This window comes from Gopherus evgoodei, chromosome 1 (genome assembly GCF_007399415.2).
Source record: "Gopherus evgoodei ecotype Sinaloan lineage chromosome 1, rGopEvg1_v1.p, whole genome shotgun sequence".
NCBI classification, from domain to species: Eukaryota; Metazoa; Chordata; order Testudines; family Testudinidae; genus Gopherus; species Gopherus evgoodei.
The window spans coordinates 181,494,543-181,508,351 of record NC_044322.1 but is presented as its reverse complement, the minus strand read 5'-3'; the positions used below and the strand labels follow the sequence as shown (position 1 = coordinate 181,508,351).

Below are 13,809 nucleotides of genomic sequence, written 5' to 3'. Positions count from 1 at the left end.
CAGTTTTTCCATTCCTCGGATCATCCTTGTAGCCCGTCTCTGAACCTGTTCCAGTTTGAATTCATCCTTCTTGAACATGGGACATCAGAACTGCACACAGTATTCCAGATGGAGTCTCACCAACGCCTTATATAACGGTACTAACACCTCCTTATCCTTGCAGGAAATACCCCGCCTGATGCATCCCAAAATCGCATTTGCTTTTTTAACAGCCGTATCACATTGGCGACTCATAGTCATCCTGCTATCAACCAGTACCCCAAGGTCCTTCTCCTCCTCCGTCGCTTCCAACTGATGCGCTCCCAACGTATAGCCAAAATTCAACTTCAGACTTGTAGGATCAAGCTCTAAATGATCAGATGTTTGTTTTTTAAATAATATATTTTATTCCATATGGTATCATACTAGAATTTCAAAAGGTGTTTTTGTTTGTTTGTTTGTTTTTGTTTTTAGGTTCTGCTTTAAGACTAAACATCCCAACATGTTCAAGGTTTAGGGAATTCTATTATTTTTTTTTTTAAATCTGTTTTGCCCAACCCTAATTAAACTACTTCCTCTCGTGCTGTCCAATTTGAATGTCAACATTCTCATTTGAAACCCTCAGTGATGATCAGGATTAAAAATAATAATAATAATGGAGATATCCTATCTCCCAGAACTGGAAGGGACCTTGAAAAGTCATTGAGTCCAGCCCCCTGCCTTCACTAGCAGAACCAAGTACTGATTTTGCCCCAGATCCCTAAGTGGCCCCCTCAAGAACTGAACTCACAACCCTAGGCTTAGCAGGACAATGCTCAAACCACTGAGCTATCCCTCTCCAGGAATTAAGAAAAAAGTAACAGATCAGTGAATGCATAGTCAAACTATACTTTTGCTGACCTGAAGAAATAGTCTAGTGCTTGTCTAAAAGTTCTGTTAAGAAATAAGTGGTTAATAATAAAAAGGAGAAATTCTTGAAGATTAAGAATGAACTCCATGCCATCAAAGATAAGGCCTTTAGTGAGTTAATTGAATTTGCAGATGTCCACACAGGTACCATCATACCAGGAGCATAGTTAACACTAGGGTTAAAACAAAATTAGAAAGGAAAGCGATTAGAAGTAGAAATTTTCACATACCTAAAAGCTTCAATGATATATGCACTAGCTGGTAAGTTTCCAGGTGTGCCTGGCTGCCAGGACAAGGTGACACTGTTCTTAGTAACATCAGTGACCTGGGGTTTGGATGGTGGCCCAGGAAGGTCATTCAAATCATAATTTTTACTGATTGTTGCTCCACCAGACTCTGTAAGGGGTAAATAAAAAAATAGTTAACTTTTATCCTTGACTGCACAATTTGATTTAAAAAAAGGAGAGCAAAAATAAAAAACTATACAAATAATTTATGATAGTCAGCACAATGGCCCCAGCGCTTACTGACCTAACTTAACAATAACAACAGAGAGTCAGGTTTACATTTAGAGGTTTATGTTACTGGATGATTGGCTGTCAGTTGTTATAGAAGCTTTTGCTCATAAAAGAAACCAAAGAAAGCAACAACAATAGAGAAAAGGGAGGGGAGGAGGCAGACAGACTAGTCTACTTTATTTATTTTTTAATAGCTGGAATAGATTCACCTAAAATGTCAACACATCAGTCAATAGAAGGCATGAGAGAACCCCCAATCCTACAAAAGGATCTCCAATTAGGTAGAGTCTTTCACCCCACATGAAGCCCCAGTGACTTCAGTGGGATTCTTCAGGGCCATAAGGGCCTTCCTGCATGGAAACAGTTAGTTTGTTGGTACTCCACTTTAGACTAGATATAGCTCTCCAACGTACCTTGATACTAATACAACTGGTTGTACCATCAATGGAGATTTAGAGATAATAATACCAAAATCTAAGTCACGTGAAGATATCCAGCCTTTCTACCAAAAAATATAGTAGTCTCAATCCTGGTTCCCTTTAAAACACATCTGCTATAATACAGTGAACACAAGCCAAGAGAACAACAAGCCTCTGACATGATTTACCTGTCACCTCTAGCACAGCGCTCCAGGATGTCTCCCCACTTGAACTTGTGGCCACACATGTGTAAGTGCCAGTGTCAGATATCTAGTCACACAAAAATGGTTAAGAGCATTTTTGACAAACCTTTAACATAAGGTGGCATAATTCTCTCAATTTTTTTCTGAATATTTCTTGATGTAAAATAAGAAGGACTTAACCTACATTGTACATCACTAAAGGACACCAGACATTTCTCAAATAATCATTTAATGGTGGCTTACTGTTAGCGAACTATAATAAGATTACGTGCTCTTAATAATTTCATTCTCTTTTCTTCCCCCCCGCCCATTATTCTAATTCTCATATTGTTAATGTCATTGGTAGAGGGTATGAATATTACAGAATGGTTAATTTAAAACATGTCACCAATGTTTTTTTATATATGAAGGAAGATCTAGGTGAATTCCAGTAAAAATACAACATAACATATATGTGACTGAAATTATAATTTAAAGTGTGTCTAAATTGTGAAATGGGTACAGATTTCACTTCTCAGAGGAGATTAAGCTTCAGTTTCATAATCCCTGCCTTGATTTACAGTTTCCAATCCCAGCAGGGTTGTCTCACCTCCTTTTATTCTTCTGTTGTAGAGGAAGTATTACTATGTAGTTTATCATGTATGGGTCTTATTAGATGAGACTTTAAAACCAGTCCTGTCTAGTTAGTATGGATATTAAAGTTCTCATGCATAACATTTTCTAAAGGGTAAGGCTTGGTCAGTGGCCTAGGCCAAATTTCCCTCTTCCTTCTCCACTTTTATGCAGAGTGGAGTGAGCCTGTTGATGAACTAGTAGATACCTTCCACAGCAGAGGGGTTTCAGTGATGCTTATGTGCATTTCAGTGGCACTGTATGTCTGGGGTTTGAGAAGTGTTTTGGGATGAAAAGCATTATATTCACATAAATGATCCAGATATGCAGAGTTTATTTGGGGAAATTGTTTGTGGTCACATTGACACTATTAGAGTTATTTCCCCCCACTTCTTTTTATTTTTTTTTCCCATCACACTGACTGATTTCCCCTGATGTTTTGTTATTTCTCACTTTGAAGGCTAAGGGATACTATGAATGAGACCTGATGTTTGGTCTGGGGAAATTGATTGAGATCAATAGAATACCACAGTTGGCCAACAGTGTGTAGTCTACTCAGAAGCCCCCAACCTGCTGTGTGTAAAGCATGTTAGCCTAGAGATGGAAATGGAGTGGGGAGAGTGCTGACTCTGATGATATGAGAGAAGAATTATATTCACTGGGGGAAGACTGCATTGGAACATCTCAATGGATATAGGGCTAAATCCAAAATGGTTTATTGGACTGTAAGGGAATAGTATGTGTGTGCTCTGAACTGTATTAAATTGGAACTGAAGTCAATGTGCTCATAGCTTGATTTTCCAGATGGCTGTTGAGGCAAATAAGCAAGATGCTCTTTACAATATCTGCTGATATATATTTTAATTGATTTTGAAGTTTATCATGTTTGAATTGTGTTGGCACTTTCTGCTTCTGACACATTATCGCTGCTGTATACTATTGTTATGGACAGGGCACGACAGGTAATTAGTGATGTAACTGTTTAATAGATTTTTATAAGCATGGCCTGAATTTTAAGAAGATTCAGCTGCCTTGACTCAGAAAGGCTCTCTGATAAAAGCTGAAATATTCAAAATGTGCCGTGGCCTGTCCCAGCGCGGCTGTAGCGCCGCCACCCACCAGTGCTCCAGGTAGTGCGATAAGGGGGGAGGGAGCAAGGGGGGGTTGGATATAGGGCAGGGGAGTTCGGGGTGATGGTCAGGGCTGTGGTTGGGGCAGGGCAGTCAGAAGGTAGGGAACAGGGGGGGCTGAATGGGGGAAGGGGTCCTAGGGGAGAAGTCGGGGGGGTTAGCTGGGACGGTGGAGGGCAGTCAGGGCAGGGGTTCTAGGGTGGTCAGGGGACAGGGAGAAGGGGTGATTGGATGGGGTAAGTGTTCCACGGGGAAGTCAGGAATGAGAGGAGGGGTGGGATTGGGCGGTGGGGGGATGGGAAGGGGTTCCGAGGGTGATGGGGCAGGGGTCCCGGGGGGCTGTCAAAAAATGGGGGGTTGGATGGGGAAGGAGTCCTGGGGGGGCTGTCAGGTGGTGAGAAGCAGAGGGGGTCAGATGGGGGTAGGGGCTGGGCCACACCTGGCTGTTTGGGGAGGCACAGCCTCCCTTAACAGGCCCTCCATACAATTTCAGAAACCTAATGTGGCCCTCAGGCCAAAAAGTTTGCCCATCCCTGTTCTACATAGTTTGTGGATCAGCCACCCCCTCCCAATGACTGTGGCCAACTGGCTGCTTTTAAGGACATGGAGGGAGACAACTGAAAATCTGAATATATGGATGGATTATGATCGTGTTAAGCACTTTCCCTCCTTTCCCTGGTTAACACTGGGTTTCTGGTCAAGCTATGAATAATAAGCAAGTGGCTTTTTTGGAGCAGAGGAGGGATTTTCTTGTCACCATTGACGTGGGTATGGAATTTTTTTCCACTTCCTCACAGCAGCTGGGATACTTGGCACATAGGGGAATTGTGTAGATTCACATTCAAGGTTTATCACAACTTTGGCCTGGGGTCTAGTGTGGTTGTTATTAAGCATGAGCAAGGTGATGTAGGGGCTCCAGAGCAAATATCGGCATTGAGCTAAGGAGAAGGACCATACCCATTAGATGTACTGCAATGAGTTACTTCGACATATACAGTGAACCCTTGTATGCAATAAGGGCAGTGACAATTATTTTGGTAAGATGCTAAAATCCATATTGGTTTCTGTTGGTTATAGTGAAGAGGAGCTAATTGTAGCCTGCCCTGAGATTGGTCCTGTCTAAAGGACTTTAGTTCAGACTGGACTCTTTGTTGCTGTGGTAGCCTTAACAGAAGACTTTAACTCATAAAAGTTGCAGCTTCCCGTGTAAACTAGGGCTGTCAAGCGATTAAAAAAATTAATTGCGATTAATCGCGCAGTTAAACAATAATAGAATACCATTTATTTAAATATTTTTGGATGTTTTCTACATTTTCAAATATATTGATTTTAACTACAATGCAGAATAAAAAATGTACAGTGCTCATTTTATATTTATTTTTATTACAAATATTTGCCCTGTAAAAAAACAAAAGAAATAGTAATTTTCAATACCCATATTACAAGTACTGTTGTGCAATCTCTTTATCATGAAAGTTGAACTTACCAAGGTAGAATTATGTACCAAAAAACATTCAAAAATAAAACAATGTAAAGTTTAGAGTCTACAATTCCACTCAGTCCTGCTTCTTGTTCAGATTACTCAGACAAACAAGTTTATTTACATTGACAGGAGAAAATGCTGCCCGCTTCTTGTTTGCAATGTCTCCTGAAAGTGAGAGAAGGCATTTGCATGCTACTGTCGTTGCTGGCATTGCAAGATATTTATATGCCAGATGTGCCAAAGATTCATATGTCCCTTCATGTCAACCAACATTCCAGAGGACATGCATCCATTCTGATGATGGGTTCTGCTCAATGACGATCTAAAACAGTGCGGATCATCACATGTTCATTTTCATCATCATGGTTCAGATGTCACAAGCAGAAGGTGGATTTTCTTTTTGGGTGCTTCAAGTTCTGTAGTTTCCGCACTGGAGTGTTGCTCTTTTAAGACATCTGAAAGCATGCTCCATAAGTCGTCCCTCTCAGATTTGGAAGACATTTCAGATTCTTAAACCTTAGGTCAAGTGTTGTATCTATCTTTAGAAATCTCACATTGGTACTGTCTTTGTGTTTTGTCAAATCTGCAGTGAAAGTGTTCTTAAATCTAACATGTGCTGGGTCAGCACCCAATACTACAATAACATGAAATATATGGCAGAATGGGGGTAAAACAGATCAGGAGACATACAATTCTCCCCCCAGGAGTTCAGTCACAAACTTAATTAACACATAATTTTTTTTAATGAACATCATCAGCATGGAAGCATGTCCTCTGGAATGGTGGTCGAAGCATCAAGTGACATACAAATATTTATCATAGTTGGCACGTAAATACCTTGCAGTGCCAGTTACAAAAGTGCCATGCAAACACACCTGTTCTCACTTTCAGATGGCATTGTAAATAGGAAGTGGGCAGCATTATCTCCTGTAAATGTAAACAAACTTGTTTGTCTTAGCAGTTGGCTGAACAAGAAGTAGGACTCAGTGGACTTGTATGCTATAAAGTTTTACACTCTTTTGTTTTTGAGTGCATTTATATAACAAAAAATATCTACATTTGTAAGTTGCATTTTCACAATAAAGAGATTGCACTACAGCTACTTGTATGAGGTAAATTGAAAAATACTATTTCTTTAGTTTATCTTTTTTACAGTGCAAATATTTGTAATCAATAATAATAGAAAGTGAGCAGTGTACACTCTGTATTGTGCACAGTAATTCAAGTCAATATATTTGAGAATGTAGAAAAACATCCAAAAATATTTAATAAATTTCAATTGGGATTCTATTGTTCAACAGTGCGATTAAAACTGTGACTAATCGTGATTAACTTTTTAATCACAATCAATTTTTTTTTAGTTAATTGCATGAGTTAACTGCAATTAATCGACAACTGTAGTTTAAACCAATTTATGGTGTTGAGTTTTATGGTGTGTCTGATTCAAATAATGCGTGCCACTGCACTGAGAAGGTTTAAGGTGTATCTTTCTGAGCCTTAAAGGAAAATGGGTATTAAAGAATGAGCCACTCCAGGATCAATAAAAGCTCCATGTCTTATAAAGTCACACTTAATGCCAGATTTTCCTTCCCCCTGCCAGTATTTCTTTTCTCCTTTACAGATCATGTGCTCTAACAAAGACATTAATGTGCTGGCACGATTCAACAAGTATTTTACTGTTTGCATAACTGCATGGAGGCAGGCATCCCATGAGCTTCTGCCTCATGGACCCTCCACAGAAGCCCATCATCAATGCTCTGAAAGTTTGTTTGAAATCACCAAGCTCCCACCTTTAATTGCTGCTTTCTAACACTACTGGGGAATCTTGACTATTCATCCGCACTGTTTAATCCAGCTCTACAGTAAAAATGCATTAACCTTCATGGCCCAAGCCCGCCTTTAGCCCAGAGAGGGAGGATAAATTGTTTACTCAAGGAAAGCTAGCATAAATTTTTTAATAAATTCCATTTTGTTCCAAGGAGGTTAACAATTCATTTACGATCACTGATGGGATGTTGGCAGAAAACTAAATGGCTGCTCATTTCTTGTTCTTTATAGTTCTGCAGATTATCTTTTTTTCATGATCAAACTAAGTATAAGCATTAGTGATGATGAAATTAAATATTTCCTGAAATTATTTTTAAACAATTAATGTATAATATAACTATATTTACTTCCTGCACAGTATGTATTATATATTTGGATATCTATAATGAGTATCTCTATACTTTATATGCTATACATTAATACATATGTCTACACAAAGTTATCATTAGCAAGATAACATTTACCAACAAGATACAGCAGATTTTGTTTGTACTCTAAATAAGACATAGTGTTATCTCAGATATCAACATGTTAAATTGTTGGTAAATTTTGCCTTTTGAATGCCAACTACTCTGTAAGAGTATAGATATATCAAAGAATCAATCCTTTATCCGTGATCTGCACAGCAGCATAAAGTAGCCAGAAAGCTACTTTAAATGAGCGACTGAGGATTACCCGATGCCACCTGGCTTCTGTCACTTCCCATAGAGGGCATTCCCCGAGTGGGGAAGGAATAGGTTGGGGCACACAGTACATGCTGAGACCACTGCAACTGGCATAACTTAGATCCACCACATGTATCTGATTCCAGAATTGAGCCTGCGTATGCAAACAAAACTACACTTTGTCACTTCATTCAGGGTTATTTATTTTGTTTTGTTTTATTTTTGCTTTCTTATAAAGCCTTCTAAACAGCAGATTTTGAATACAATCCTCATTTATTTAAAAAAGGAGTGCCAATCTGCATGTATGAGGATCACAGGCATGACTACAGGCTGCAGGAATGGACCCAATTATATAAGAAAATGGCCTATTAATTAAATTCTAAATCCCCTTTGGAAAATAAACCTGCTTCAAACATATAGTGTTTTTATTTTATTTTATTTTAGATAAAAAGTCATTTAAAATGTTTGAAGAGAGGCGATCAAAGGAACCAGAATTTCATTTCAGATCAAATCTCACATTGACAACTTTTCATTTTGTCTCTTCTCCTTTCTAAAAATCAGGGCATGTGATTTTCACATACCTCAAAACCATACTAGCCAGACAGTGTTCCATGCCCTGTGCGAAAGAGGGATGAAATATTACCCTAAACAGGCAGCAGGGGAAACACCAATATACATAGCACAGAACCAGCGTAGCCAGCTGCAGGGTATCTCCTTCTTCCAGGCCCTCATGTAGTGGATCTGGTAGGGGAGGGAGTAGCCAAAGTCTGGTTGCAGTCTAAGAATCCTTGGCTGCGGTAACACCTCCAGGGAGACAATTATCAGCTGGAACAAATGAGGCTGCTCTGACTTGCAACTTTGAATGAACTGGCATCCAGCCTCAGGATCAAATGAGATGGAGATGGAGACTAGTCCTCCCTTCCTTTTCCTGCATGGAGTGAAGCGTGACCAGCCCCTACTGCTGGGTACTATGTTCTAACACATTTTGTCTGAATCCTAATGTGTTACCTGAACCCTCTACAGCAACGTTAAAGCATATCTCCCTTTTTTATTTCTCTTGCAGAGAATTTTGCCCAATGAAAGCTTGCTGGTGAAAGACATTATTCTTAATGGAGGGACATGTCAACTTTGAAGATAAGGATGCCTAACTGTTTGATGGGGGCTCCTCACCAGCTCAGTAATGACCCAGTCCAACAGAGTCACTCGTATTAGTACTCACGCGTAGACTTTTAATCTGCAAGGTCCCCTGCTCCTGTATTGATGTTCTAGGATCTCTGCCCAGGAATGTGAATCCTTCTTTTAACCAGCTAATAACAGGAAGTGGGTCGCCAGTGGCCTTACACTTCAACAAAGCTGTCCCATCTACTGCCAACGTCTGATTGGCTGGACCTTGAAGAATGATGGGTGGAGGCCTATCTGTCAAAACTAAATGAAAAGACAACAATTACTGAACCACTCTCCTTTTAAAAATCACCTTTTGCAGTTAGTATCTGGTACTGTGCAGGAGGTCAGACTAGATGATCATAATGGTCCCTTCTGACCTTAAAGTCTATGAGTCTATAACAGAATACAGATTTTAAGAAAATCCTATATGATATCAAGGGAGGTTGAAAATGCTAATTTCTGCAATGCTCACTATGCATTCATGCACCAACAAATGAGATGTTTGATTGACATATTTAAAAGGGTTGTCCTTAGTTACAATAAAATGGTACCTAGATGTGAGTTTGCTATTAATAAACATTGAAAGATTATCACACTTATTTGCGTAAGGGTATGTCTACTCTGCAATAAAACACCCCTGGCTGGCCCACGTCAGCTGATGCAGATGTAAATTACAGTGTAGACATTCAGGCTCGAGCCTGAGCTCTAGGACCCAGCGAGGGGGGAGGGTCTCAGAGCCCAGACATCTACACTGCTATTTTCTAGCCCTGCAGCCTGAGCCCTGCAAGTGGGAGTAACCAGACACAGGCCAGCCGCGGGAGGTTTTTATTGCAGTATAGGCATTGCTTAAGATTAGCTAAAAAGTACTCAAGCACATTCATAGGTGCTGGAACTAGAGATGCTGGGGGTGCCGCAGCTCTAGGTGCTGACTGCATGAGTGCTCCGAAGCTAGAACACCCATGGAAAAAAACTAGTGGGTGCTCAACATCCACCAGCAACCTCCCCCCATCAGTTCCTCGCCCTCCCTCCCAGTGCCTCCCATCCGCAGCAATCACCTGTTCAGCGGTGGGTAGGAGGCACTAGGGGCTGGGAGTGGAGTGAGGGAACTCAGGAGAGGGGGGAGGAGTGAGGGCGGGAAGAAGCGGGGCACGGCAGAACAGGGATGGGAAGAGGTGAGGCAGGGTGAGGGCTTAGGGGAAAGGATGGAATGAGGGCAGGGCTTCGGGCAGAGTTGGGGGTTAGTACACCCTGGTAACTCAGAAAGATGGTGGCTACAGCAGCAGAGCCTTTTGGCTTAAACTGGTTTGTATCATAATATAGGGTTTACATTTTGATTCAATGGCTCTCAGAACCCCCACTATACAAATTATTCCAGCACCATAGAGCACATGCTTAAGTTTAAGCAGGAGTTTCAATCTCATTGGCATCACAGTTAAGCATATGTTTAAATGCTTTCCTGAAAACAAATGGTCTCCTGAATCAGGGCCTTAGATAAAAGCTAAGGCAGTTATCTACCAATCATAATGGTTAGTTAAAAGTGTGCATTTGATCATGTTTCCCATTCATGTTCAATGTGCAAATGTTCATCATTAGCAAATAACATCTAATAACAACACAAAATCTTTCCCTAACTGATCTAACTGATTGCATCATGCTCTTCAGTGAGGAACAGTTCAGATTTAATCAAGCTGTCTGTTTACCTATCAAATCATGTTATCACCTTTTCAAACCATGAACTCTGTTATTATTCTCCTAATATTTTACATTTGCATGCTTAAAATAGTTCATAGAAGATTTTTAACTAGTGAGTGCCTAGCTGCACCTGAGCCTTATTCTGCTACCAGTGGGATATCGTGAAGATGAGGTAAATGCTTATGTTAAATTTTTTTGCAAGAATTTTTTTCAGAAATAATTCTGATGTTGAACCTATTCTGTGCCATCTGTGAAAGAAAAAAACATTTCTATAAGAGTTATTTATGGAGAGAGAGAGTAAAATAAACAAGGGGCTGGATTCTTCATTAATGGAAATGGAGTTATACCGTCATAACAGCAGTCCAACAGAATTGAGAAACAGTTCTCAGATGTTTAGCTTCCATACTGTTCTAACTTTAAATCTCTGAACAGTATGTCTGGCATCTGAATGAAAATATTCTGATAAACAGGATTAGCTCCTGAGCTAGTGTAGGTTCACATAGCTCAGCTGATGTCAATTGAGTTACATCAGTTTACTCCAGCTGAGGATCTGGCCCAACGTATTTAGTATACATACATGCTTTTGAATGAAACCACAATAAATTTAAGTGTGTCTTAAAGAAATGTGGCTTGCATTGTGTTGAACTGTTCAAGACATGAGCCCACAGCATTGTCAAGGCTCCAAAGTGCTTTCGGTACACTGTTTAATACATAGGAAAGAGGAGGGCTGATATAAGCATTTGTTTTTTTTATTCAAAATGTTTGTTTTTGGAACTATAACATTGCAACAACCCTAAAACCTTCTCTTAATCTGGGAAATAAGGCTGATGAATCTACTTGCTGTAATAATACCTTGGGGTTGTGATTTCAACAAACTTATTGTAACTAGAAATTTAAAATGTGCATTGAAAGCTAATTTAGAACATTTGTCACAGGAAATGAAAACTGCCTTGGAAATTCTGAAATAGCATACACTGAATTCAGCTATGACACAGGAACCAGTAGGACACAAGAAAAGCACAATGGGATGTATTTTCACCTCAAAACACATGTTTACATCTCGTTAAGGTTAAGCACAGTTACACACAACTGTTGAAGAGAGAGTACTGCCCCATCATTTTAAGAAATAAAAACTCAATCTCAATTTTATGCTGTAATTACAGAAATATGTGTGTGGCCCATCAAAGTACAATACCTACAGCAAAAATATATCCAGGTGACAACTAGGCCACATAAGTTTTCATTTACATTTAATGCAGATCAATGAGTTTTCAGTTTTTTAGGCGAGTAGGTATAGATTAAAAGAATGAAAATATAATTGCTCAGGTTGAGAACTATATGTCTTTAGTTATTTGTAGCAACTCTTTGCCTTGTTTTATGGGTAGCAATCTAGGTATTTTAAAAGCTTATTGTTTTTTAGATATTGCTCTTTGGCATCTAATTAGTTTTTTTACTGCCCAAATGAGTAGCTCATAATCTTTTAAATGGGTTTGATCAATAAAGTAATTGAAAGTCTCCTGGCCAGAAGGAATCTTCATTTTCAAGGGTGTTATGGGTGAAAGACTACTACAGGTTTCCATGACACTAAGGCTAAAGGTTAAATGAACACTTAGGATTTCCAGTGATCTGTGAACAACTGTATTGTCTTCACTTCTATGACTTGTAAATCTTCTGTAAAATGTTTCTAAATTCTTCTGTGTTTGTCAGTTATTTAAATATATAAACAAGATTCCCATGATATAGGTCTCTCAGTGAATCAGGAACCAATACTTGAGCAGTGCTTTGGAAAAATGTCTGTATATGTCTGAGGGTCTCTCTACCTCAAAGATGGACAAACACGGTAAAAAATCCACGAATGGTTGCTTTAATTTTTAGGTGAATTTGTTTTGTCCAAGCATAAACCCTTTTGTGTTCATTTTCTACAAACGTGTGTGATTGAGCTATACTGATATGAATATTCACGAAAAGTGAACTTCAAAGTCATATGTGCACACATTCATGAAAACTGAACTTAAAATTAGTATCTGCAAGCATTCACATCTAGTGATGGAAACAAGATCATGTGCCTTATCTGACTAGTCACAACTAAGGAATACAACTTGAATTTCAAGTCCAGAGAGCTGGATACTCACAGAGAACTATTTGTGACTAATCCATAGAGTAAAAAAAATACACAGTGGCCAAAACAATCAATCAATAATTATGAATAATGAATTGATTAGGGGAAATTGAGATTTACCTCTGAATATTCTGTGCACAAAAAGAGGCTAAATTTATGGAATAAATTACTAATTGTGTATTATTCTCTCTATATCACACAGACACACAGTTAAATGGAAGTTTATTTGCATGACCTGCTGTTACAAGACTCTGAGCTGCATGCTTACCTTTGCTTTTGGAAGACTGCAAAGACTTTCTCATTTTTTTTTGAATGATGTTACTTTTCTAGATCTGAGTGAGACTCTGGATTTATGTGATGATCTTTCAAGATAGTATAAGATTTGAATTTCAAATATATCGAAAGCTCTCAGCACAGTCCATAATCAGCAAAATTATCACTCAACTCAGCACATTTCATCACAGCAAGTAATCTTTTCTCATAGGAACACTTGAGTAAAAAATATTTCCAGTGAAGACGTCTAAGTGCAAAAATGTAACAACTGAAACACTGCTATATATGGTATAATTAAGCACTTGTTTTTCTGCACATGACATATGTTTTCATTCTGTATTGGAATTTCAATTGAATCCAAATTACTCTGGGATCAAACAAAACTGTGTTCAAAATGAAAATGATGGCTTGCCACTATTATTAAATCATTAACCAAACAGAAAAATTCTGGGCTATGAAGTAAAACTGAAACCACCAGCCAAAAACTGGAAAGCTCATGCTCAAATATATGGCTAATATTTGAAATGTTTATATTTTAATATATTTTTAAACCCTGAAATTACATTTCTCTACTAATAAAAACATTAACTTCTATAACCTATACTCAGCATGAGCTGACAAAGAATATTTGGTATCAGGGGGTAGCTGTCATAGTCTGGATCTGTAAAAAGCGACAAAGACTAACCTTATAGACTAACAGACATATCGGAACATAAGCTTTCGTAGGTGAATACCCACTTCGTCAGATGCATAGATATTTATGCTTAATTCCCTAACTAAAGGCAATGTCAAAAATTATCTATGATACAGTGGTAC

General features: G+C 38.8%; 1 protein-coding gene across 16 annotated transcripts in view; it reads right to left on the bottom strand.

Moving 5' to 3' along the window:
* The window catches only part of ROBO2 (roundabout guidance receptor 2), a 1,574,925-nt gene that overhangs the window by 107,389 nt on the left and 1,453,727 nt on the right, over positions 1-13,809 (bottom strand). For all 16 annotated transcript variants that reach the window (XM_030580139.1, XM_030580131.1, XM_030580217.1 and 13 more), the window contains 3 exons: positions 8,965-9,170; positions 2,014-2,095; positions 1,119-1,284 (listed from right to left, as the gene is read on the bottom strand). In XM_030580139.1, the coding sequence (XP_030435999.1) occupies positions 1,119-1,284; positions 2,014-2,095; positions 8,965-9,170 (454 nt within the window). The remainder of the gene's footprint in view (positions 1-1,118; positions 1,285-2,013; positions 2,096-8,964; positions 9,171-13,809) is intronic.